The sequence below is a fragment of the Falco peregrinus genome, chromosome Z (genome assembly GCF_023634155.1).
Source record: "Falco peregrinus isolate bFalPer1 chromosome Z, bFalPer1.pri, whole genome shotgun sequence".
Taxonomy (NCBI): domain Eukaryota; kingdom Metazoa; phylum Chordata; class Aves; order Falconiformes; family Falconidae; genus Falco; species Falco peregrinus.
Window position 1 is genome coordinate 11125450 of NC_073739.1, and position 27428 is coordinate 11152877.

General features: G+C 42.9%; 1 protein-coding gene across 1 annotated transcript in view; it reads right to left on the reverse strand.

Annotated features, from left to right (window-relative positions):
* SNX30 (sorting nexin family member 30) overlaps positions 1-27428 on the reverse strand; it is a 50068-nt gene that overhangs the window by 14491 nt on the left and 8149 nt on the right. Inside the window, exons 2-6 of the mRNA XM_005238565.4 lie at positions 15657-15845; positions 9496-9606; positions 5943-6101; positions 3422-3617; positions 2587-2786 (exon numbers count right to left, since the gene is read on the reverse strand). Coding sequence (XP_005238622.2) covers positions 2587-2786; positions 3422-3617; positions 5943-6101; positions 9496-9606; positions 15657-15845 — 855 coding nt within the window. The remainder of the gene's footprint in view (positions 1-2586; positions 2787-3421; positions 3618-5942; positions 6102-9495; positions 9607-15656; positions 15846-27428) is intronic.

Consider the following 27428-nt stretch of genomic DNA (forward strand, 5'->3'; position numbering starts at 1 on the left):
TAGACCTCACAAGATGGTCCTTATTTACTGCATGCCTTTAGAGAGACAGTTGGCTATTCATATGGTGCTTGCTTTAAATATGCATTAAAAGTAATGTCCAAGCACACAGCTGGGGACTGCATCATCTGATGCAAGATGTCACCTGGCCATCTCATACATGGCTTGTGTTTTAGACAAGGCCTCTCCTAGGCACTACCAGCATGCATTTTAACTCAAGGCCACAATGCCTGTCTCTCCTCACCTGTGCAAGTCTTTCAAATTAATCCAGAGACAGGGCCTAGCCTGCAGTCAGCCAGTATTTGTTTGAACCAAAAATACCACCTTTTGTGTGGTATTTCTTATGGTTTGCCTCCATAAGCGCAGTTTCTCCAGGCTGGCTCCCTCAGGTACCACAGTGCCCCTGAAGACACTAAAGTGAACATTCATCTCTAAAACAGTGAACATAACCCAGCAGTTCTTTACTCTGAGGGACATTCACCCAGCTAGAGACCGCTCTACAAATCAAGTTCCCACACCTATACCTGGGGTACAGTGTGCAGAGGAGAAAGCTATCCAGGTTGCACTGAACTCCTAGTACCTAAAAACCTACCTTCCATCAAGTAACCTGTCTAAAAGCTTTGTTCTGAAAACAGAAACAGACTTCAATTTCACAAACAGGCTTCCTAGCAGCTGACGAATAGGACTGCACTACTAGTGACGAGGGCCCTTTCAGCAGAAAGCCTCCTGCACTCCACGAGTGGCCTCCTTTACAGTTACTTGCTTTGATTTATGAAGTCTGGGAAGATACTTACGTAGCTGTTTGCTGCTGAAATAGCAACAGTCTGGTATTTTCTAGCCTAAGAAAACTACACTTTGTATGTGTGCTGGTTTCAGCTGGGATAGAGTTAATTTTTTTTCTTAGTAGCTGATACAGTGCTTGCTTTGGATTTGGTGTGAGAACAATGTTGATAACACACTGATGGTTTGGTTGTTGCTGGGTGATGTCAATACTAAGTCACTGACTCCTCAGTTTCTCAGGCCCTGCCAGCAAGAGGGCTGGAGGGGCACAGCAAACTGGGAGGGGACACAGCCAGGGCAGGTGACCTGAACCAGCCAAAGGGATATTCCATACCATGGGACATCATCCTTGGTATATGAACTGGGGGTGTTATCTGGGGCTGCAATTGTTGCTCAGGGATTGGCTGGACATCAATCAGTGGGTGGTGAGCAGTTGTACTGTGCATCACTTGCTTTCTTTTCATTCCTCTCCCCTTTGCCTTCCTTTTCATTATAACTGATATTATTACTATTATTGTTCGTCTGGTTTTATTTCAATTATTAAATTGTTTTTATCTCAACCCTTGAGTTTTATATTCCTTTCTGATTCTCCTCCCCATGCCTCTGGGTGAGGGGGGAGTGGATAAACCGCTGCATGGTGCTTAGAACTATGACAGTATGACCCGAGAGATTTCAGTTTTGGCAACTGGGAAGGAAGGAAAACAGGAACAGTCTGTCTTGGCTTAGCAATAGGTTTTATTCTTGATTTTTAGGGACTAAAACTAATGAGATGTCTAACCTGGACGTCATATTTTTCCATGGACTGAGGTTTGTAAGAATATTGAATGCAACATCTATCTGTACTCAAGCAATAATTATTTGCTTTTAACTGCTACTTTGCAAGCTTGGCTTCTAGATCTAACCAACTCCAAAGCACCAACACAATGAGTATATTCAGTCCATTATCACAGAATAACTGACAGGAAAAGCGACTCATTTAGGGCACTAGAAAGTCAAGTCACTCTAAAAGTTCAGCTGAAGAAACCTTTGCCTTTTAGCTTAAGAGGTACTTCAGGCAGTTAAACACCACTTACCACAGGGAGAGCAGCATTAAAGACTTTCAGCTAAACTACCTGTTGGCTTGCAGACAGCCCCATTCTAAAAGGCTCTTGTCAGATAATGCAAAGTGCAGTCTCCAAGCCAACAGGTAGTTTAGCTGAAAGTCTTTAATGCTGCTCTCCCTGTGGTAAGTGGTGTTTAACTGCCTGAAGTACCTCTTCAGCTGAAGAAACCCTTGCTTTTTAGCTTAAAAAAATTTCCCCTTGCTACATTTGTGAAAATTGCCTCTCAACTCAGAACACAGGGTTTGGACACAGCGTTCTAGAAAGCTGCCACCCAACTCTGCTATCCACAAGCGAGAGAAGCTGCCAACACTATCTTTGCTACAGGGCCAGACACTGACCGAGTAGTAAAGAGCTGAGCCACAACTGATTTTCTAACAATTCAAACAGAAGATTCTAGGCAGTCAAAAAAATATCTCCTATACAGTACCACCCACAACTCTGATTAAGAAGCAACTCTTCAACACTTTGTATACATTACTGATCCCTTAGCTTGACTGAAAAGCAGAGCAGATAAATAATGTTACCCATGCAGTACCCCACTACTAAATATAACTAGTTTTGTTTTGGCAACATGCTCCTACTGAATGTATTATTTACTTACCCCTTCTCCCACCATCAACTCTTCTTGCTGTTAGAAATAATGAACTCACTGATACATCATTCCACATAAATACAATACTGTCTTCTGCCACAGGGCTCTCTTTACCTTCATCGACTCCGAGTACAATATATATTCCCTAAGCACAGGCAGGAAGTCTTCTGTCATGTCTTCACTGAGTTCTTCAAGAGCTGTGCAGCAGTTTCCAATACAGGCAGACACCCCTTCCAGTGGCTCCGATAGCTCAACCTCCAGACCTCCCCAGGTTGAATAAACAGGTCCATATTCTCGTAGTTCCACCAAATATTCTGCAAGAGGTACATGGTAAAGTAGGTTAACAGAGTACAAGTAAGGCACAAGGATATGTAAATATTAAACATGAGAAACTATGCACCAAGTTAGTAAACATTAACTTCCCCAAGAGTCAAGATTCTAATGCAACACAAGGCTTAACAGTCAGGTCTCTATGGCTGTACAGGTGACAAGTCCAGGTTGCTTCCTACTAAACTCACCATTCCTAGAAGCTTCCAATACAAAGATGCTTCCATCTGTGCAGTAGCCAAAGTCTTTTTTTAAAAAATATATATAAAAGTTAGCTCTACTAAGACAGGTCTGTAAAGGTTTGCTGTGTCCAGGAATTTCAGCTGTACTCCTCCAGATGGGATCTACAGATGCTCCCAGAAGTTTGTCCAAAAATAGCTACTAAGAAAACTGGTATAACAAAAGTAACTTCAAAAAATTTTTTGAGAGTTCAGCTAAGATAAAATACCATGTTAGGCTTTGGGCCCATTTTAAATCTGCAAGAGGCATTAGATTTTGCTCTGCATGTGGCTCATTACAGGCCAGAATCACTGATGCAAGTTGTCTTGGTCATGCTATCAACCACAACAAAATACAGAGCACTCAGACTGAAGTACTGAGACAGAGCACCTTGTGTCCTTACCCAACTGTTCCTTGATAATCCGTTGTGCTATTCTATCAATGGTACCAAGCTTTAGAGAGAATGTATCTAGATACTCCCCAATGGCTGCAAACTCCAGTGGCCGACTTCTTAATTTGTAGCCTCCCGTGACGTATTTGACAGACTCCCCCACCTTCGACAGCAATGCCATTCCTTGCTTTTTGTAGGCATTAAGATCCTAGGAAGTTAAAAAAAGTTTAAAAACATTTCACTTGCATGATGCAAGAATAATACAATGAAGAATACTTTCTAGTCAAGACCACATCATGTGAAGGCCAGAAGTTACCCATAGCCTTGGACAAAACTTCACTTTGTACAAGGTTCTATAGCTGAGCACAGTTTCAAGAATACCTCTAGATGGAAACAGGCTATCCAGGAGAATGGTAGAAGTACGTAAGTAAGAAAGTGACCCACTTTTGCACATGGCCAGACTTTCCCATGTTCCTGTACTGTCACCAGGGAAGTAGTGATATTAACAGATCTGTTTCCACCAATATTGTTCATGCCATTCATCCACACATACTTTTAAGTCATAGCCCACAATACCAGTATTATGCAAATGCACCAGCTGCCCCTGATGAACTAGTACAAGAGCTACAGACTGCATGCCTATTTGGTCAGCAACCTTCTCACACCAGTTCTGTGGTCAAATGGGAGGCAGAGGAAGAATGTATACAGAAGAAGTGTAGCCTGGGGAGACAGCTTCTTTGCAAGACAGACTGCAGCTCAGGCTGGGTCAGGTGCAGCTGTGTTGCCTGCACAGAAGCTTAAACTTCCTCACCAACACTTTAAACGTTTACATAAGTCAACGTTCATACAACCTATGTTAACAAGGTCGTTTACCTACAATCTTCAGGGGGTTTCACCCTGACAGCACATCAGAAAAAAACTCGGTTTAGTTAGCCAAAATGTCGTCCCCTTCATATTTTACTCCTTCCAGCAGGGGTCACTATGCAACATCTCAAAGCAGGCTCAAGAGGTGTAACTAGGTTATCCTATACAGCCCGAGGAATAGATGTGTTCCAACCAAGCAGACCCGAAGAGGTCCACAATCTAAACATAGTATTACAGACTAGACCAAAAGCTTAAGCATTCTTTAAAAAAACCCAACACAACAGCCATCTTCAAAACACGTACTATGATATCCTTTCCAAGTACTTACAAGTCAAGTGTAGTCCAAGTACTCATACATAAATCTGATTAAAGAGAACCTGACATCTTAGCAGCTACTATAATGTTAATTGTTTGCATTTAGATGCAGTGGTTCCTTGACTCTTGCCTTCTGCCTGTCCTAAGTGCTACCTGCAAGCAGGCATCAGGAAAAGACCCTTTAACTCAAAATTAACTGGCTCTTACAAGCATTCTGGTCTATTACTGGTCCAAACAGGGAACTTTGAGAAAGGCTGGTTTCTCTTTTCAGCCAGCAGGCGGTCTCATGACTTTCTGTAGCTACATTCTGAAGTCCTAACGCACTGAACTGACACCTCACTGCTGCAATACAGCAAGTTCCAACTAGAGAGAAATGAAGAACATGTCCATTTTCTCCTCAGCCTCCCTGGATTGCTCTCTATTCTCAAGGCAAGCCCTGCCAGAGCTGAGGATGCTGAGGCCCTTACCATTCATTTTACAGAGGTGGGAGAAGACAAGCAGCTAAGAAAGTCACATCATGCTTGGACAGCTGAAAAGAACAAAGCTATCTGACATTTAACTATCAAGGTGCTAAACAAATTCTGCATTTCTGACTTATTTCAGCAGTCAAGTTCAACACAGAGGGGAAATAAAAGGGAACTGGAGATTAAGTCTCACGTTACCAGCAAGCACAGCATGAGCCTGATGAGAGCTCAAATTTACTGTCACATTTGAGTGAGCTAGCATAACGTGACATTGGAAAAACGTGCTTTTACAGCTCTCCTCACATATCAGGTCAAACCCAAGCATGACTGTAGGTCCTCCTAGTCTTATTTAAAATGCAGTTTAAAAGACAGCCAAAGAAAATTGCTGGATGAATCACACAGGAGATGAGCATGAAGCTGCTGACCAAGAATAAACGAGAATTAGATTTTCATGCTTTGTTTTGAAGACAACAAATGTGAGCAGTATAGAAGGTACAGACAAGAAAAAAGTCAAGACATTTGTAAGATTTTGTGCGAGAGATATCCATCTTCCTCCCCCACAGGAAGAGTTTACAGAGTCCACAGTTTTTAATCTGAACCTCTCTGGCATCAGAAGAGTATATTCTGGACACCAGAACACAAAACAAGCAGGTATGGAGAACAATCTGTAAAATCTGCAGACCACCACTCCAAGCAAAGGGAACCCATATGCTTGTCACACACAGGGGGGTCTATCCCACAGAACATTCGGGGTCCCCAATAACTCTGACATTTTAGGGGAAGTTCTGACATGTAGTTTAATTAATGCCTTTTTACCTTCATTTCAAGAGGGGCTGCAAAGGTGCATATGTCTTGTCCCTGTCAAATGTGTCTGGAAATTACTGGCTTACCTTGGCTGTGAGAAACACATTGAAGTGCTCGTTAAAAGAAAGCACCGGGTGATCAGTTATTCTCTTCAAGAATTTGTCTAATGCTTTCCTCCTAGTCTCCACGAACTCTTCAGAAAAGCGATCGACAACACCTTTCACCACAAATTTCTCAGGAAGAGGCTGTCAGAGACAAGCAAAATACACAAGATTCAAAAGACCAAAAACTTGCTTCTGCTACTTGGAAACAAGAAAGCAATCAAACTCCAGTCTTAAACAGGAACTGAAATGTTGTTTGCTAACAGGAAAAATACACTAGATAGGATGCAGATCCCTGCTCGGAATTACTCTTTAGCTGGTCTGGCTTAATGCTAGCAATTTTACTGAGTGGCTTCAGCTGAGAGCCACACTAGCACAGCCCAGATACACTAAGTACTTCTACCATAGCTTAGGGTGTTCCTCCCTACCACTATTCATGTTCAAGCACCAGCTAGAGGAGGTGACAGCAAAGCTGCACACTACTCACTACAGCAATGCACACGCACACTGATGTTGAAGCAAGGCTGCTCAGTCCAAGAAAACTCAAAATTTTACAATTCTACTTACTCCCACCCCACTTCTAAACAATTTAGAGCTCTTGAGCAGGGTCTTTCTGTGGAGGGCTGATAGTCTTAGTAATAGCACCACACTGAGCAAAGACAAATAGCAGATTCAACACAGCAAATGGTTGAGTAGTCCACGCTGAAGCCTTCCTGAGGCACTTGCACACTCAGTCATCTATCACAGCTGACTTCCTGAGCATGCTTGTGTAAGCAACAAAGCTCTGCCAACATATCTACTCTTTAGTCTTATTCCTATTTTGACTCTACCAGTCTATTTCTTGAGTTCAGTTTAACATGTAACCCTGTCTGCCTCCAGACTTGCTACTTCTGCAGTTCTTCCTGCTACACTTAAGTCTACAGACCTCAAAGTACAGCTTCAGATGGAAGATAACTACTTAAGCCTCAGCATGTTTAGTCTTGGCTCTGCCACTAGATCAGCTTTTGTTCTCTCCAGACAACATGGACTCCAAAATGAGTATCAGTTTTGAAATTGTGCTTTGCTTTTTATTCTTGCGAAATGGTCCACCCAGACAGATAATCTGCTCACTCTCAAGCTAGCAGTGACAGCCATTTTCACCCCATTCAGGAATCGAGCTCTCCTATGCAAAGATTGTGTCACCTGAAAACTGTGACAAAAGTAATTGTAATTAGTAATAAAAAGTAATTAGCATTCAGATCAGTCATTCTGGTTAAACCAGTATAACGTACACTCTAGACTTCAGAGGAATGACATTTAGTGCAGTAGTCTTCAGAGAGGAAGAAACTCTTCCCTTGCTTTGTAAACTTTAGCTGCGACTCTATACTTTAGGAAGTCACTACCTCAGCACCACATGCAGAGGGAAAAGGACAAGATGGCAAAATAGTTAAGAGCACCCTAGTTCAGCCACACAGATGCAAACTGGCACTCAGTAATCAAGTTTAAGCATTTGAGACCCACAGAAGGATGCACCTCTATTACAGATATTTCTGCCATTTAACCTGGGTTTAGCTATCGCAGTAGTTATAGTCATTCACATTTTAGGTAGGCCTTTGGAGGTCCATCCCAAGTAGTGAGTAGCTAGCAACTGATACCCTGCTCTAACAGTGAGTTATCTACCTTAGAGTCCTCCAGCTTAGTAGTCTACTTCTCCCTGCTGTGATATACGAGCAGAACTCACAGAAGTCAGAAATGGCTTCAAGTATCCAAACATCACTATCCAAAGACAAGATCCTTGACCATGTTAACATTACCTTTGTCATCTAGAGACAGATGTGAATGCATTTTTACTGTTTGAAAGAACAGATTAAACAGATTATTTTAAAAAATAAAGACATGAAAAGGAATTCAGCTTAGTCTGGGCTCCTAAGTGTAGGCCATCGTGACTCACTGCACTAAGACGACACATCATCTGTTACAGTAAGATTTTAGGCAGAGTCACTATACCAAGATGAGGAAGACAACCCCCTTTCTGTATTTTGTTAGACTGAAGGCCTCCAGGGATTGCAGTACCTCCAGTTACAAATACAGATACCCTCCAATTGGCTTGAAACATCCTCTCAGAATACACCTGAGTCACAGTGCACCTAGAACTGCCTTTTGCTTCTATTCCCCACCTACTTCTAGGCAATAAATACATAAAGCTTTCTGCAATCTCCTTGCCATACCACTGCATGGAGATTAATAGGAGATTCCGTAACTGCTAACTTGCGCATAGACAGACAGAAGACAGCAGCACATCCTTACGCTTCCTGGTTTTCTAGAAGAGAGGCACTTAAGAGATTATCTTGTTCTTCAGCTGATTTCATGTCTGGTATTAGAGCCACTTATGCCAAATTTGCCATTCTGTGTGCAACAAATTCCAGGTCACAGCAAAAGCAGCTTGATTCCCTGGCTGTGACTCACCTTCTGCTACTAGACCATTATTTATTCCCTTGCAGCCTTCTGGCAGGACTGGCAGCCTGTTAGCACACTCAAGAATCTGTAGGAGTTTAACTTTGATAGTTCCAGCTGTTCAGAGAATAGGGAAGAAGAAAAAGAGGTCTGGGCAGCTAACACATGTCTCCACCTTACCCAAGCAAGCTCACCCTCACTTTTTTCCCTACCCCTCAGTAAACATCTGCTGCCAGTTAGCAGCGTCACATGATTTTGTGAAGTACTTCTTATCTTTGAGAGACTGAGCCATTATTCCACTTAGACGCAAGTCCCAGAGTAATTAAGGACTTAAACAGCTCTCTACCCTGGCACAGCCTAACTGAATACTTCTCACATAGTCTAGCCCTTGCTAAAGAAGGCAAAACAGAGAAACTTCCCCACCAACACAGACAGGCAAGCTAAGGTACACTAGCGGTGTTGCTGTCTCCCAACAATTCAACTCCTAGAGGCCTTTTTGTATTTCTTTGTTTGAAAAAGCTGATTGTGGTGATCTCACAGGCTTCCTACCCTTTCACATCTTGTACAACATAAAAAGCAGACTGCTGAAGATCAGTATCAACTCTTCATATCACTTAAGGTAGTCTCATTGCCAGCCTCAGCAACAAGGGGTGCAGCAGTTTAGCTACTCTCATGGAGATTTGTAAGTCTGCCATTAAATGTTAGCACAAATAGCTTTAAAATACTCTTTGAAACCAGCTCAAAAGGTCATCTTGAAACCTGTCTGAAACCGGGACTTAAAGTACCTGTGTGGCTTTTCATAAGCCTTAGATACTTGAAAATCTAGATGTAATAACTGAGCAAACAGATTAAGCGTGTTCCATTTATGTCACAACAAATGTAGTCACTGTGCATAATGCCCTACAGGAGACTGTCAAAGCTCACCTCTCACGTGTGCCACCCAAGAAAAGTCTAAGCTTCATAATGAGTCAAGAATGGGAAGCTCTTCCCACTCCACTAGAAAAGAATGAGTATTGTATTTAAATCTAGACAGACAATCACCAAAATATCACCCCTGGAAGACATATACAGGACTCTTAATAGCAGATTCTTGCTTACTACCTACAGGAATGAGATGTGTTGGCTGAGATTCTTCCAGCTTGTTTCTCAACCAGTCAAAGTCTTGGTACCGCCGGCGGACAGAATACTCTGGCAAATCAAACTCTGCTCGCGTGGTCTGGAAAAGAAGAACAGGATATACTTAGCATGCACCAAAACTTCTCACTTCAGAACTTAGCAGCAAATGCAGTACAGCAGTCACTGGCAAGGGCAAGGCCAGAGAAGCCTCGCACAGGGAATCCATCCCCAAAATGGTGTTTGCAGTCCGCATAAGAGAAAGATCCTCTGGCCTTTCAAGCAGTGGGAAACCCAGCAGTAAGAAAATGATCACTTGGAGCTGACGTGTTCTTAAGATCTATTTGTACTTCATTACATGTTCTGCTCAGATAAAGTTTATGGGAGAGGCCTGTGGAGAAGAGAGTACTACGCACCAAGTGTTTCTCGACAGTTAAAAGTCTGCAGGGAAGACTGTATGAAATCTTCATTCCAAAGACAAGACTATTTTAGCTATCAAGAACTAAAAGCGAAGATATTTAATGACTTGTTTATTCCCATTAACCCTGGGTGAAAAAAAAAATGTTTCACCACTGCCCAGTATTCTAGAAGCAACACACTTACTACACTCCTTCAAGAATAAAAGATTAGAACATAAGACATTGCCGAGTTTGCCAAAGGACTGTTTTTGTTGATTTCTGAGAGGAAGAAACAAGTTTGTAAGTTTATGCATGCCTGATTAGAGATATCAGTATTGTTAGATATTCATAGTTTTCATTCTTTAGGGCAAGGAGTTGAACTTGCCACTGCAAGCTTGAGACAGAAGGTAAGTATGCAGAGAAACCGCTGGCAAACATTTTATCCAGTTGTCAAACAGTCCATAGCCTGTAAAGCTGACTGCATGGGTCTGTTTGCACAGCACATACTGCAACTGCCTAAAAGTACTACTGAAACCGTGTACCAGCTAGGAGTCTCTGCCAAAGATCCTGGAATTGTGATAGCCATAGCCCTGATAGGAAGGTACATGGCCCTCATTGTGTACTTTTCTTTGGGACATAGAGAAGTCTAAAGAGCTATATTTAGTTACTTGCAGCATCAAGACCATCTTGCAATGAAGCTGATGCTACAGCACCAGCACACTACCTGTCTACACCTAGACATCAAAACCACTGCATTCTCGGGAACACACCAGCTCTCCTAGCTTTGAACTGACACAGAGTCCAGTGCTAGGTTGCCTTGCTGCTCCTAGCCACCACAACTGCCTGCTAAATTCTAGCAGACATTACGTATTTACTTCCAGACCGAGAGCAATGGCCACATATTTGGAGAGAGACAAGTAGCAGCCTTTAAATGCCATCCACCTCTCCACTTGCTCTCTGAATGGCTCCAGCTCTTCAGTTACTGCATGTTACTCCCACCGATCCCCAGCGAGGATCCTGTACAAGTTCTATGCCAGAAATCTCTTTCTAGGGGAAGCCAGCAGCCTTAAGACACTAACGGAACAGTGGCTCTAGTATACTATGAACAGCATGATAATGTGATATTACCTATGAAATTTTGGTTTCTAGAAAAGGAATACATGCAAAAAGAAGAAATCAAGCTCACCTCCCCGCTTCGACCCACTAGCTGTGGTAAGAGAGACACATGTTAGTCCATGAACTAACATAATGAATGCCCACCAACAGAGCAGTTGTGTTTGTAGACGAGGGACCACCAAGACCTAGACAACCACTGCAGATTCATGCTTTATTCAGCTACACCCCAGAGTTAAAACCAGCTTATTAAACATGTTTGAGTGCCACACTATAAATGAAAATTCTGAAAATTTGTACGAACCATTTTCACTTGTTTTGAGTCAGAGACTGAACAGTGTTACATTAGAACAAGGTAATTCACACACGTGTAGATAAGCCTTCACCAGCCAGTGACACTAACTGCTTTGTTCTGCTAATAGGCTAACTATAGCTCAGCCTTGCAGGAGACAACCTGAAATTAAAAAAAAAGTGATGATTTAGTAGTAGGGAGAGCTTTTGTGAACTGGCTGTCACTGGGCAAAGGCCTCTTAAAAGAGATCAGACCGTGAGTGAATGAGGGCATTCAGGATGTATACACACTACAGTGTCTTACCCTGTAGCAGGAGGATGAAAGCAGTTTCCTATCTATTAGCAATGACAGCCTTATTAACCAGTATTCTGCTAACAGTTAAACTGTATAGGTACTATTTAGTCTAGAAATAAGAAAGCAGGGTAAGTCCCAGTGCACAAACGTTAGAAGATTTGCAAAGGTTTTGTTCCTTAAGAGGGAGCAGAAAACACATCACAGTCATCAGCATTTCAGTGTTTGCTGTACAGCCCTCAATCTAGACAGCAAAGAAACTTTTCAAAGGCAATGTAGACAGAGCATAAGGGCCCTTCAAAGTTTTAATGACCCCTCACTAATGCTGAAAGAATTTGGATCTCAGATCAAGCTGTTCATTAGCTTAGCACAAGTTATTTTTTCCAGACTGCACACAAAGGGAAGGGATCTCGCCACTGTCCAAGGATGGCAAGTGACATGTATCTGTTTTTGACACAGCTACATTCCTCCTACTTTCTTAGGAGGATCCACAAGTCTCATCTTACAAGGACATGTGTCTCTCCCAAAAGAAGATGAGAAATTTAAGTGGCAGATCTCAACCTCCCAAAATTAACAGGCAAGACAATTCCAAGGATTTACTGAATACTCCAGCACAGTTCCAGCAAGTCAGCACTGCAGTGTTCTGGGCTGTTTTACTTGCTGGAAAACAGGCAGGACCACAGACACTTCTACGTCTATTGCTGGAGTAGTTTTGGCTTGATGCAATATTAAGGCAATCACCAAGCCTTGGTCTTGTCTAAGGCTCTTGTGTCTTTCTTGAAAGGAGTCAGCAGCCAGGCTAAAGCTAACCTGTGATGGCCATGTGAAAGTATTTTTGTGCCCTAGTTCTAGTCTCTTACTATACCTGATTGTAGATTCCCCTCCATGTAACTATTTCAGTTTGGGGCAAAGTCTTCAACTAGAGTAACAGGAGAATGGCAGATGGGGGGGGGGGGGAGGGGCGGGGAGGGTGTAAGGTTGGCATTCTTAGCAGCTCAGTTTCACTTGCCTCAAACAGTACAGACTGTTCAAAAAACAGATCATAGCACTTACACCTGCTCCTCTCTAGGGATCAAACTGTTTTCACATGCTCAGGTAATCCATGCATGCACTGGAAGCAGGGGAAAGAAAACAAGACCTCCACTTCAGTATTGACTGGTTTGAAATCCTCTCCCTTCAAGACTGCAGAGCAATTGCATGACTTTGAGGAATGGCACACAGCTGCTCAGACCTCCACAGGAAAAGCACAGAAGGCTCCACTATCCCAGAAGGTACAACAAAAGCAAAGTTAGAAGTATAGTTACTTATCTTTCCCCCCAGACAGATGAGTACATAAGCTTTATTTTCCCCCTCCCTCAGAAAGATCTGCTCAATAAAATCCCTTCAGTCTATATAAAGAGCATAAATTTTATCAAGGACATCTGAGACACCTCAACATCACAGACAAGACCAATTAAGTTCCAGAACAAGTTTCACCCACCTTTCTGGTTTCACTAGCCTCCCATATAAGAAAACTGCTGTTAGCAAGAAATAAAACAGGATATGAAAGAGTCAAAAGAGGCCTGAATCACTGTCCCCATTATTTTGGGGATTCCCATTATATTCTTTAAGTGTGTTCATTCAGAACACATGCTGGGGAACGCTTCCTGACTCTTACTAGGAAGCTGTGAAAGCAGGCACACCAGCAGGGCCAAGTAAACTAAGCTTTCTTCTCAGCTTCCCTGCAAGCTATTGTTCTGGACCAAATGTTTTGGACCCTTTCTCAGCTGCCACCATCACCTGCTGACAAAGATATCAGTAGATGATAAGTCTAGGGTATACTGCAAGGCTCTTTTTTGCTGTTACAATGAAGGACCTTTCTAAAGGAAAAAGGAAAAAAACCACACAACAAAAATACTGCGGTCAGGTTACACTCCTCTCTACCGTGGTGTCCAGTCACAGCCACAAGGGCACATTACAGCACTAGCAATTACATTCTCCCTCTTCCTAGTGATGCAGCAAAGAAGTATTCTCCACAACTCATTCTAGGACCTATGTTTACCCAAACCTCCAAGGTTCCCAAAGTATTCTTCGGTGGATAAAGAAAAAAAAAGCAGCCACCCCTGCCTCCTCATCCAGACAAACCACAGAGACCCTTTCAGCCCTTCACAGGTCTCAAACCTCACTCACGCAAGGCTGCAAGGGAGCTGGGGGGAAGGCATGGCCTTACACTGCTGATAGGAACAAGGTCTGCTATAGAACCTTGACCTACAACCTGGAGGTGCAGACATCAACACTCATTCTCATCACTGTCTAGGGATTACTCCTCCTTTTTCCCCCATGTTTAATTACTGCTTTTGGCTACAGTGTCTGATTGGGCAATTAGCTTGGCATCAAAGAGGCCTCATTTGTATGGCAAGATGAGCCAGACCATTAATCCTGTTAGTCTTTTTTTAAAAAATAGTAGGTAGTGCTAGAGGTACAGACCCTAGAGGTTAGCCAGAAGTTTACAAGAATCACAAATCAAAGTAGGCAAGACTTTCATGGTGACTGATCATAACAAATTACACATTGTTTCACAATGGTACTGTAACACTGTGCTACAGCAGATTTATGTGCTACAGTGAGATCCCAAATAAAACAAGTATTAACAGACAGGTAGGTAGATGCACAAAATAAGAAGTACAGGATAAGTTTTTTTTATTTAAAAAAGACACTGTTGGGTACTACATCTCATCCAATTACAGTAAACACATTACACATGTTCTTGAGATCTGCTTTAAGAAGGGAGGGAACCCCTGTATGAGCACAGGTTTCCAACCAGAGAAATGTTATTAGGGTACCACTGCACAGGTCTTAAGAGAGAAAAAAACTTTAGCCAAATTTAACTATTTGCCTGGGCGAAGTTGTGCCTCCTTTTCTGCTTCTTATTCCTTCTGATCACACAACAGCTGAAGGTTAGGCTGCTCCAGGTAGAAAAGCTTCCTACAATACCCCTCAGCATTCTCTTGTAGTAAAGATACAGCTTTTTTTTTTGCGAGATTTAGACACTTAGAGCAACAAAAGAATGACAGGCCCACAGTAAGTGTGTAGTTAAGAGGTAACTACTACTTCAGAGAAACCATATTTTCTCCCATGCAGCCTGAAAGTGGAATTTTGGAGTAGACCTTTTGAAAAAAGTTACCTGTGGCTGTAAAGGCATCCTTATTTTAATGGAAAATACTCTCTCCAGTATATAGTGCCATCTAGGTAGGCCAGAGGAATGTTAATCTTTTCGGACAAGTGGATGAAGTATACTCCTAGTGAACACTTTTTGCCTTAGGTAACTACAAGTGCCCAAAACAGATACCAACCTCTAGGAGCTGATGTTCATGAGAATGAGCTATTTAACAGAAAGCAATGTTCCAGCTGGGAGTACAGTGGACTTTTCAGATCACTTTTTTTATTAGTGTAATTAGATTGCATTAATGATTGAACTACAACACATGCTGAAAAAATCTCTAGCATATTTCTTTTGGTAGGCAGTAGCATTCTTAGGCTACTTAAGTTTTAGAGCAGCTATACAGCCTTCTGTACCAACTTCACGGAGGCTGGTTTACAGTTGAGGATCAAGGTTATGGTTTAGTTAAGTGGCTGATAAAGGAAATGTGGTAAACAAAGCAACAAGCTTAAAGCATTTCATAAGAGATAGACAAAGCATGACATAACAGTGAATCAGCAAGGCACATTCCCCTTCAGGGGAGGTAACTCAAACCAAATGGGTGTCACATTACTTTGTATGAACAAATTTTCAAGTTAATGAAGGAAACTGGCCTTGCAAGTTTACAAACAGTTCTGTTTAAAAGTCAGAGAAAAAAGTATCTAAGCTAACACATTTAAAGTTTTGTCTAGTTTCACAAATTGAAGCAGAAACATTTCTGCTAAAAGGAGTCACACCTTCAACACATTCACAAGGTACTGAAAGACACTAAGTTCTTGTCCTTAAGAAATACAACGCAAGGCACAGACATCCAGAACATGCCCTAAAACACACTTCCCAAAGAAAAAAAAGTAGAAGGAAAGGAGAATGTCACTTTGTACCTTTGTCGTAACCCTGTATGTGATGTATGTCTCCATTGTGCACACATGTTTTTTGGGGTCATCAACTGTAACAAAGAGGTCTCTAGTTTCCCCATCCAAGTCATCATCCAGCTGCAGCCTGTTGAGGAGAGATGAGGAGGAGGCTGGACTAGAAGTGTCCACAGGTGTGCCATTGGGTAGACTGAGATCCTGTATTGGAGAGGAAAAAAGAGCAAGTCAACAGATCTACTGTAAAGCACAGTATTCTCAAAGATGCCACTAACAAGCTTCACTGATATATTACAAGGGCTATTTATTTCAGCAGCTCCGAGGATCACCCTTTTCCAGCACACCTAGGCAATCCTCTAAGGTCTGGGCTTTGAGCATTAGGTTGTTCTGCTCTTCCACAAACTGAAGAGAAAGCACTACCACACCTTCCCTTAGTATGGCACAACTTTGTTTCTATTCATGAGGGAGCAGAAGTATTGCTGAACCAACAGTTCTTGGTAAGACTGAACCAACTCACTCTGAAAACAAAGCAGCTAGGCAAATCAAGAGACCTACTTACAGGGCAGGCTTCAGGCAAAGTAGCAACAGTTCAGCTGACTGGAATGCAGTCAGTCTTTGCTTCTGGAGACGCCCGTAGTACAGTAAGGGGGGCAAACTTGTATCAGAGGCTTCCCATCCAATCCATTAACTTCCAGACTACAGGACCTCAGATTATACACTCCAGTACCAGCGTGTACGCACACCTCCCTTTTAGAGTCTTGAGGCCAATGAGAACACTGTTTTGCTTGGAGAGGTCCTCATTCCCACCCTCCCAACTCTACAAGTGTCACCCAGTGCCTAGGGAAGCGAAAAGAACCAGCAAGTGGCTATTTTCAGAAGAGACATACCAGGGTTTGAGAAGTCTGCAATTCCTTGAAACTGACTCAGCAGCAAGGGGCTAAAAAACCTCAAACAAAACACAAACAACTTTATAGCCAGCCTGGTACATTCCCACATTTTGATATAAGCTAACTACTCCACAGAGCTAGTGGTTACTCCATTTTGCCTAAGTATCACAGCAACTTCACATGTGTTCTCTGCTCTGCTTTTGTAGCAGAAGGAGCTGACAGCGCATGACAAGTTGTACAATATATAGGAACATCCAACAGCAGTATTAGGAAGTCCTGAAGACCCATGGCTGCACTTTTCAGAGAGGAGAGGCAGGGTGGGGTTTTTGTTTTAAGTAGTAGCACAACAACAGATTTATCCACGGTGCTTCCCCTGTAAGGACAAAGGTTCCTCTGGTTGCTAAACAGAGAGACATCACTACAGCTAAGCAGCACATTAATTAGAAGTGGTTTAGTTTCAGAAAGACTGCTTAGCCCCAGCTCCACACAGTCTTTAAGTGGCTATATGAAATGTGTAATCTTAGCAAAGCAATCCTGTTCGGGTAAGATCCTCCTTATCCATCAGTATTCCTTAAGCAATTGTGGTTTATGTTGCAGCTGGACAAGGGTAGTCCCTGTCTACCAAAGTCCTCCTTTGCTTAAGGGGTTCAGAATTACATACAGGAGCTTCAAGACAGAGCTGTTTACCAAGGTCTGTCTTTGACAATGGCTAAGAACAGGGATAAAGTCCTACTGGTCTTGGTCAGAAACCCATCATGGGAGTACTGGGTTTTATAGATAGACCTCTCTCTGCCTGTTGCAGTTTGCAGAACTGTGGCAGTACTGCTCTTCACCTTGAGAACTGTCTTAGTGAGACTAATGCTTTAGCCTAGACATTTTGGGAAAGGGGTGATCTAAACTATTGTCTCCCGACAGGTTAGATGCATTCTGCCAGCTAATGCTCAGAAATGGTTGCCAACAGATGAGAAATTTCAGATTTAACTAGCAAGTGATCAAGTATTACTAGGCTGGCACTCTTTCTCTTAAGAGGGCAAAAGAGCAGGATGAGCATGACACAGCTTGCCAGCTCACAAATGCAGTAGACAGCTTGAAATACACAAACATCTGGGTCAGACTCAGCATAGCAGGAGTGTGTACAACAGGAAAAAGCAATGCTACAGCAACTCAGCAGATAAGGAGTTCTGTTGGACTTACCGTGTCTTCTGCTTATTCTGCTTGTGTAAGATGAGGAACAGGAGATGGCTTCATAAAATCTGCTGTTAGCTAGACAGAAGGATTTGGCTGACTGAGTAAGGAGCAAAGCAAACCCTGGGATGCTGCAGTAGCTGTAGACAAGTTTACTCCTGTTTCCAAAAGGAAACAACAGCTCATCACTGCCCATGTGCAGTAAGCATTAGCATAAGACAAGTTGTGCCAGAACTAGAGCCAGTCAAATTTTAATCTTCCAATGTGGAAACAAGTTAACTTGCAGAAACAACTTAAGCTGGCTGCACAGATCTCAAAAGCTTGTAGCAAAAACCTTCCGAAAGAGAGCTTAAAAAATATCATGGAATCTACTTAAAATATGAAAAGGTTGCATCAAGGTGCCAGAATAACTGGAAGAAAGACCAAAGATGAAACTTCCAGCCACTTCCATGAAGTTAGTGACTTCTCACCAATTCTGTTGGGATAACAGCATCATACTAGCATGTCTTGCACCTTTTAAGCAGGGCAGATGTTTGCGAAGGCTGGAATTCCTGCGGAATGTCTCAGGTCTTAAAGGCTGTGATAGTTTTACCTGATCTTAGCCTTGGATGAAACAACCACGTCTACATTAAGTAAAACTTCTAGACTCACCAGAGCACTGTTAGCTTGGGGTGGGGGAGCGACACACAGAGGATGCGTACACTGGAAGCATCATCATGCAATACTGCCTCATCTGCCATGGCAGAACCCTCCCCTGGCAATCACAGCTGGCATCATGCCCTGCTACTTGGCTAGTTTTCAGCAGCTAAAGGCCAAGTTAGAAGCTAACTATTAGTCCTTCTTAATGGTGGAGCCACCTAGCTGACTGCACAAGGAACAATGCTTATGACTGCTGAATCTCCATTTATCAGTGAGCAGGATCAGTTTGCTGAAGTCTTACGCTATTGCTAGAAAGAGGTAGGCTTTGAAGTGTCACAGCAGATGGCCTAGCAATCTAAGTTGTCTCAGGCTGTAATCTTTCAGCAGAGCACCTCCTCATCATGTTAACTGGCACCGGCTTTCTTCCATGGGACTTGGGGAAGCAAGACTGCACCATCTGTTCTACTCTGCTTTCACCACAGAAAGGTAAGTATGTCCTGTAGAGCCTAGAACAGCAAGTGATCTGCAGCCATCTGCACTCCTACCTGTCAGTGTAGCTATCATACCCATAAGCATTTGAAATACTGACTAGTATTAAACACTTTATGTAACAAAGTCTGACTTCAGTGCCAGGGACTCATCCATCAGCTTCATCTTTAGTGCACCAAGTTGCTGCTCATCCGCTGTGTTAACGATGAGCACAATCCAAGTCTCAGCAGGTGCCTACTGCTCACAAAGCTCTTTAGAGAAAAGCCTTTTTGTCACAGCACCTGTTACTTCCTCACAGTACTGCCAGCCTGCCATGAATGTGAGCAGTCCAACAGTGGAAAGGAGGGGAAGCGGCTTCTGGCACCCAGGCAGATAGAATGGAGGACAGGTCTGTCGACATCCAAGTCTTAAAGAGTATCCATGAATACCTTAGAAAAAGCTTTGAAACTCGAGGAAGTCAGGAGCAAAGAGCCTCAGCCTCTGTCCCTCACCTTCTCAGGCCACTCTTAGAGCTTTGTCGCCTGCTGAAGCAGGCTGGGTGAAGGTCTAGCAGGGTCTGGATCACAACCTATAGCAGAAACAGTACATTCAAACTTTCAGGATCATGACCTACTGGTTAAGTACTAGGCTGTGCGCACAGCTGTATAACCACCTACAGGCAAACTCTTCATGCATTCCTATGGACTTTGTAAGAAGTTTTTCAAGACACCCAAATTTATGGGTACATGACATCAGATAATTCTAGGAGCACATCTTTGGCATCTTACAGTGCAGGGCAAGCAGGAACTAACTGCCTGTGTTGGAAATGCATAAGCCCTGCCAACTATGCAGGCTGCTACCTGGTAAGGAAGCAGCCGCATACTCTACTGTTGCATTATGCAGTCCAAACATGCTGACTAGTTCGCCTGCCCAGAAACAGACACTAGATCTATCAAGAAGTTCACTTTATCCAAGTTTAAAATTCAGCTGAGCTTCATAAACTTGAAGTCTGCATGTGAGACTCTAAACAGGTTGGGGAGTTTCCAGCTGATGTCATCTACTCCCTCCTTCATTCTCCCAGGAGATTTTCCAAGACTCTGGATTGACAGAGCAGCTTGGATCCACATGAAGTAAGCCTCAGGAGTTTGGTATTCAGTTTTCTGGATGGCAACCACCTCCCCTAGTGCAGTAGTATACATCAGAGAAAGCATCCAGGATTCAACCTGGAAGGCTAAAAAAGGGTCCAAAGTTCTGTAGGTATTAGTTTATTGTCAAGTGAAGATCATACAGGCTCCTGCTGAGTTAAGTGCAGCTCATCAATACTGCAGCTTCTACAAAATGATAGTTTTCACCTATCCTGCCTTAGCAAGTGCACAGCTTAACAAGACAACTTTGCTACCTTAAACAACAGTCCATGAAGGAAAGTGGAAGACATGGTTCAGCTAGGTCTTCCAAGCACACATAAGCTCATGACTGGGAAAGGTTAGCCTGAAACCATCCAGTGTTAGATGACAGCAATGTGCTTGCAACAAGTATTAGATGACAGTAAGAGACATTCAGAAAAGTTGCTGTTTAGAGGCAAGTGGTGCACTTAACCCCAAGTACCCCTGCCTGACTCTGGGACCTTAGAGCCAGGCCTGTACTGCTCTTAGAGACTCACTATTTAGGTTCTGAAATTAAGAGTGCTGTACCTTTCTCCTTGTGTTCTGAGGCATTCCATTGCTTTTCTGCCATCCATTTCCCAGAGAAACACAACCACAGATAAGAGTTGTATCAAGGGGACAACAATTCCACACAACTATTGCAGATGGTTTCTGGAACAGTCTTACCTTCATACCCTCAGTACACAACAACAAGCCATAGCAGAATCGCTGCTGGTCATTGGAAAACTAAAATGGTCTAGATAAATATTTCCAAGAAGACTACAAAAGCTTGCATTTAACTTGGCTTTCACAGACCTGTTCATAGCACTACTTGTCTCATCCCAGAAGTTTTGAATGCAGGTAGTTTTTGTTCAGAGTTCTCTGCCACTGGCCTGTACAGCTAAGCTCTGCTTAGAGAAGCACCCTTCCATCCTCCAGTCCATGTAGATCAGTTCATCTGTCACTGACAGTATAGTAACTTCGAAGATCTCACTGAGCATCTGTATAGTGAAATCTCAGTCTGCCCGAGACTATTATCCAATACCAGCTGCAGACAAACACCTGAACTTCTCTTCAGATAGAAAACAAAGGAAAAAGCATTTCCCTCCCCTTTATATACATTCATTTGCATTGTCTACCAGGCATCAGCATCATCCTTCGTCTACTACAGGTTTGTTTCTGCACACATATCAGAAGCAGATATGAGATACTGCATGCCTCATCCTCTTGCACTTGTCCGAGGCAGCTACTTTAAGACAAGAGTGACTGAAGTGGGGTCCGCACTGCAGAGATGGGAGATCGCTCCAAACATAGTAGGGAAGGAAAAGTAAGAAGGCAGCAAGGTTTAAAAAGAAAAAAAACCACACAAAAACAAAACGACACCCCACAGTTAAACACTGAAAACCTTATTCACTCTCAGGAAGACGTACCACTTCTCTACACTGATCCACGAACAAGACAGCGCTAAGTTGTAGTTTGACAGGAACTGTGAGAACTTCGACTTCTAAGGCTGGACCTACCCTCCTGGGAAAGCGTAAGTTGTTACATATACACCAGCTCCTGACATCTTTCTCCAGTAATGGGGGGGAAGAGTCCAGTTTGTGGGGTGTACTGACAAGGAGCAAGATTATACCCTCAGAAGAGGTCAGTGTTTTCCACTGTATTAATAATCTAGAATCAGACTGCAAGGTTGAAGCTATTTTAAGAGCAGTACAGAATAAGCCCACATCAGAAGGAATTCTTGCTCTTACCTGGGAACAGAGGAAGGACAGTACTGGGTGTTACAGACAAGCCCAGATTTTTACTTCCTAGCCCTTGAGGGCATTATGCAGCAAGTCTGTGGGCCCCACAGGTTGGGTGGAAAGCTCCTAACTCCAAGGGGGCATGCATACCACATCTGGTCCAAGCCTTACCTCTACAGTTCCAACAGTACCACTGGTATTCTGCCCATCTAACCAAAAAACTCACTAGGTAGGGACTAGATCAATTTGTTCTCAGGGCATTTTAAGTAAGTGTCAGAGTACCGCATGCTGCCAAGCTATGAGTCTGATGGCTTTGTTCTGGAGTTCATCACTCAAAACTAGTATTTCTGCTGTGTAGGTCAGAGTTTCCTAGAGGCAGGCTCCTCCATAACCCTGGAAAAAAACTCAATTTCATCTGCAGCAGCTGATCATAACAGCATGCAGTTTGGTACTACTCAAGACCTGGGACCATTCTTGTTTATAAAAGGTACCATACTTGGAACAGTGTTTCTTTGCACTTCAGCTGGCCAGAGAAACCCTGGAACAAGCTTCACAGAGACACTACATAATTAACGCAAGCACTTTCCATACCTTCTCATGCAGGTCCCACCTCTTTTCTGAAGCTAACAGCCAAGTTTTATAGGATGCATTATTATACCTCGTGGTTTGTTTTCCCATAAGTCAAAGTTAGGCTAACCAGAGCAAGAATGAAGGCATATAAGCATTTCCTGCAAACAGCATTTGCAGCAAGAGCAACAAGCCATCTCCTACCTCTGTTGCCAAAGACTTCAGGGACTCTGCTACAGTATGGCTCAGTTTCAGCCTTCCTGTGCACACGGGTAAAGGGGGGGCGTCACAAGAAGTTGTCAAGTACCAGATCAGACCATCTGTTCATATAGTCTGAATATATGTCTACCTCCTCACAGAATCCTCAAGGGGGTGGCCTCTTTTCCTAGTCCAGAAGGGGAACTATGCACCATCACAGTAAAGCTGAACGTGGTTCCGGTTACACTCTGAAAAGTAGCAGCATGAGTGGCATCTCGCAGATGTTTTACAGCAGTTAACACAAGTTCTTCAATATTAGTAAGGAACCATGTTACTGTGCTACTTTGTGCACAGAAGGTCAAAAGGCTTTGGGGGCAGGGCAACTGGCAGATAAAATAGGTTGTTATTTGGAGCAGATGTTAATTAGGCAAAATGTGAAAGTCCAAGACATATTTTTGTCTTATTAACTCTCACCACCCTGACACATACTTTCCCATATCCTCTGAACAGGAAGAGAAGTGTGAGAAGGAACTGGATGCTTGCCACATGTTATAGCCCCTTTACTGTGGCAAGGTATTTTTAAATGCAAAAAGATATTTTAACACATCCACAGGATGAGCTGTTCTCTTGGAAGAAAGAGTCCCAGACCCAAGGTTAGCTTCTACATCTGTTTACAAAACAATAGAGTCCTCACGGGAAGCTTCATCGATCTTCCCAAGCAAAAAGCCAGTCTGGCAAGCATAGACAAGATTGGTTCAATTATGCTTAAGCTGTAGAAAGCAGCAGAAGAGAGCCTGTGACCCAAAGGAAAGAGAGTTTTACATGTGGGCAGACTTGGATTTGCATCCTTTAGCAGGGCTTAAGGTTTGTTCTTCTTTCTACAGTTCTCAGCAGAAGGCAACAGGCATCAACCCCACTCTATCTTCATATCTCAAAGATCTCCACAAAATACAAAAGCTAGGTGTCTTCTGAAACATTTAGAAAAATGCAGATCTTTTGAGTCACGTCTCTCAATCTCCTCCAGCTCTGCTAGGTTCCATGTCCATCTGCACGGAGTTTGTTTTAAGAACACTGTTGTGAGACTTGAATTGCTCTGCAGCTATGTGCACAGGAACATCACAACCCATTTTAACATGCTAAAGAGCATCTTGTTATGAGCGAGCCTAACACGTCCAGTGTTTTGTTTAAAGCTTTATTTTCAGAACCTGAGCTCTGACCTTCTAAATAGCAAAGCAGCAGCCAGGATTCAGCCCATGAGCAGGAAAACTTGAATCCAGCATATGACTCGGAATCATTCCCAATCCAAGCAGCCAGATTCATATCCTACTATAGATGGAACAGTTTGTTAAGCTTGTCCAAACTAAACTTTCTCCTAGAGACACACAGCTTTGTGTTAAAGCTCTGCAGACATACTGTGTAGCAGTTCTTTTCCTGTTCATGCTCCAGAAGTAGGTTTAGCTGCATCAGTCATGTGGATATCCAGTGTCACCAAAGTGCCAATTTGGCTGAGATGTTTCTGGGAGCAAACAGTCATAATTTTTAAATGTGAACAGATGCAAAGGATTTGGGAGAAGCAGAGAGAAAAAACAGAAAGGAGAGAGATGATCGAGGGCTGCAAAACACTGTAGTATCCCCATGATTACTTAGTTTAAAAAACAAGTATACACTTCCATATCACACTGCAATGTCAGTTTCCTCATTGTCACTGTTTCAAGTGAGTTGCATTAGCATTTTGCCACACAAGATCAGCGGAGGTTTCATGAGAGCAAGTTAGACTGACAAGACATCACTAACTAAAGGAGGGAGAAATATTCAAAGGGAAGAAAGCATGTTTTCAGCTCAAACCCTTTCCAGCAGAAAGAATTTGCTCCCAGAAGGGTGAAATAAGCAGTGTGTAACTGTTGGAAGGAAAAAGAAGAAACACACCAAAAACTACATAGTATAACTGCTTCACTCCCTGCTTTAAGGAGAGCAAGTGAGGAAAAGCAGTCATGCAGTTATTTTCTCACAATTTGAAAACTATATGCATACAGAACCGATGCAGGGAAGAAACAAGCCAAGAGATCTACAGACTAATTAGTCTACAGAATCACCCCTTACTTATATGGCTTAGGCCCCTGACAGCCACTGCAGCACGTTACAGGTGTCGGGCACACATGGCGGCTTCAAGTGAAATATACTGATCCAGGAGCGAGCTAGTCAGCACACTCAAAGTCAGCATACAAATCCAAAGAGGCCAGGCTGATCACTGGCAATAAACAGTACAGACTAAGATTTCCCAGGGATTTTCTTGGCAGCAATCCAAAGCACAACTTTGTCTTGGCAGTATCCAAGATTTTCACATACAATTTGCCTTATACTAGCATCTAAAAACACTACAGCAAAGGTGCCAACTCTACCCAGATAAGCATAGGTTTGAGGATTGTCTGGGGTAGTCTTATCACTTACCTTTCCCACATGTCAGCACCTTTGCCACTGAGCTAGTCAAAAGTAGCTTGTTGCTAACTAACACCATCTGCAGCACTGAGGGAAGAGGCTCCTTTGCCCTTGAGCAACAACCGCACTGCAGCATATTCCTTTCAAAACCACATCATGACATTCAAGCTCAATGGAAAAGTGAGACCAACTGTGCAAACAGACTTTAAGATGGGGCTTTTTTATAGCCTAAGAGGCCATTCAGAAGGCTATAGCAAGTTCTATTCAGGCAGTGTAAGGCAACACTTTCCCATAAGACAGAGCATTGAACCAGTGTAGTTAACAGCTTCCTGGTAGATGTGACAGAGAAGTTTCATCCCTTGGTAGTACTTTGGCTTTGACAGACTACTACCTGCTCTCATTGGATAGGCAGTGTTAGGATGGTTTAGAAGAGCTTGTTTTTTCAGACTTGGGTTCAGCTTGATATTCGAGCACAGACTAAGAATCACTCTGTTTAAAGCTTATGCTTCAGTGCTGTAAGCCATCCCTTCACCAGTGACATGACAGACCACTGCAACTATTACTTTCCAGGACAGGCTGAAAGGCTGTCATCTTCACAGTATGTGTGCACTCCTTCATTTGAGTGTATCATCTAGAAGTAAAGCCAGTTACTATTTACTTTATTCATCTTCCTGCAGAGTACCACACATTTTCATGATGCCTTTGCTCCCACACGCCACTGTAGTTCTCTCCAACCCAAGATACATAAAACACAACCCAAGTCCAGCAGAAGCCCATCTCTAGAGGTTGAGAGACACCATCACTTTCACTTCCAGAGTAACTTCCCACCTACTGTTTACTGCTTCATAGAAGCATCAGTGTAGAAGCTCTTAACATGGCTGTAAGGCAGTGACATTCTCCAAAGAAGTGCTCCGAGGGCCACTCTAAATACAGCTCTTGGCTGAGCTCTTTCCTTGTCTGTTATATGAATTTTGGATTATTTCTTTATTCTCAGAGCAATTTCAGCTAGTTCCACTAACCCATATCACCTCCATGCTTATTCAGATAAATACTTCATGATTTCTGTGAAGTATCTGGTTGAGAATCAATTTTGGCACTACATCACCTACACCTGAAGGCAACACCTCTTTCTCCCCTCCCACCCCAATTCAGAATAAAACGTGTCACAAATTCATCTGTCAATAACCAATTTAAGTTGGACAGGCATTGGAAATGTTAATTCATTAAGAGTCACACCTCAATGGATTTGCTTTCCATCTTCAGTTGGTCATTGCAGCATTGCTTGTAGCTACCTTGCTGCCAGTTACTGCCCTTTGTAACTGGAAGAGAAAAAGGTTCCCGACAGTTTGATGGTTTACTAAGAGCAAATTCTTACTAAGAGTAAACTCACTCACCTTTTACCTCAGGTTTGCAGCTGCCACCATCTCCAAGGTGGAGTTTGGAGCTTTCTGCCCCATTTCATCCAGAGACAGGAGTAGTTTTCCCCAGTCACAAGAGCTTGGAATCTCCATTGCACTGCAACCCTGGGCTTGGGCAGTCAAGTTGGCCACAGCTTAAAGAGTCAGTACAGCTCAGCATTTAAGATCTTGCTCAAGACTGGTAGAGAACAAGCCTCAGCCAAGTTACTTCTGAGAAATACACAAGATCAAATGCCATTTTTAAATGGTATATTGTCTCCTACAGACTGAAAACATGTGCAAGTTACACTCTAAAAGTTGCAGTTTAGGCATTGCAAGTAGATTTTCATGAAGCAGTACTGAGTTAATTCTCACTGCACTGAAGAGCTCCTGTCTTGTCTCCTGACGTACTTTACAGAAATCAGCCTCTCCACTCAGGCAAGGAAAAGACTGGGTAGTGTGACAGCCAGATGGTCCGTTTGAGATTATCACAGTAGTCCACGATGCTAGAAGACACCAGGACAATTTGCACATTGACCTAGGAACTGATGCCTCCATCTTTGTCATCTGCTGCCTGAAGCTTATTACAAACCCCTGAGGCACCAACAGGAGAATGATGTGCCCACACAGCTGTAAAGACCTTCTTAACCAGTCTGGTTATCCTCTTCTCCTCATGCAGGAGCTCAGAAAGCTTCCAGCAACTTGGGTAGGCTTGACACATTCCAGCACAGGCAGCCTGGAGGATTCTTTCCGACCACCACGCATAACTTTTTCCACCATGGCTGACAAGTTATTGTCGAGACTCACCCTTCTGAAACCCAGCTGAAGAACCGAGTTTCTCTACATACATTTTGAATATCTGTTTTCAGTACTTGTCTCGTGAAGTATGAAGCAATCCTATTGAAGGGATTATGAAAGCTGTGCAACACTGAGTTTAACCTCAAAGTATACCCCTCCCTCCATTAAGCTGAAGTAAGAACCACAAAGTAATAATACTGTTATACAGTAGAAGCTATGTTCAGTTTTACCAGATGGAAAGATTAAAAAAAGTAACAGTACCAAGACAGTTATGCTGATGCAAGTGTTTGTCCTACGTTAAGGTTAGCTATCCTTCATCTTTTCC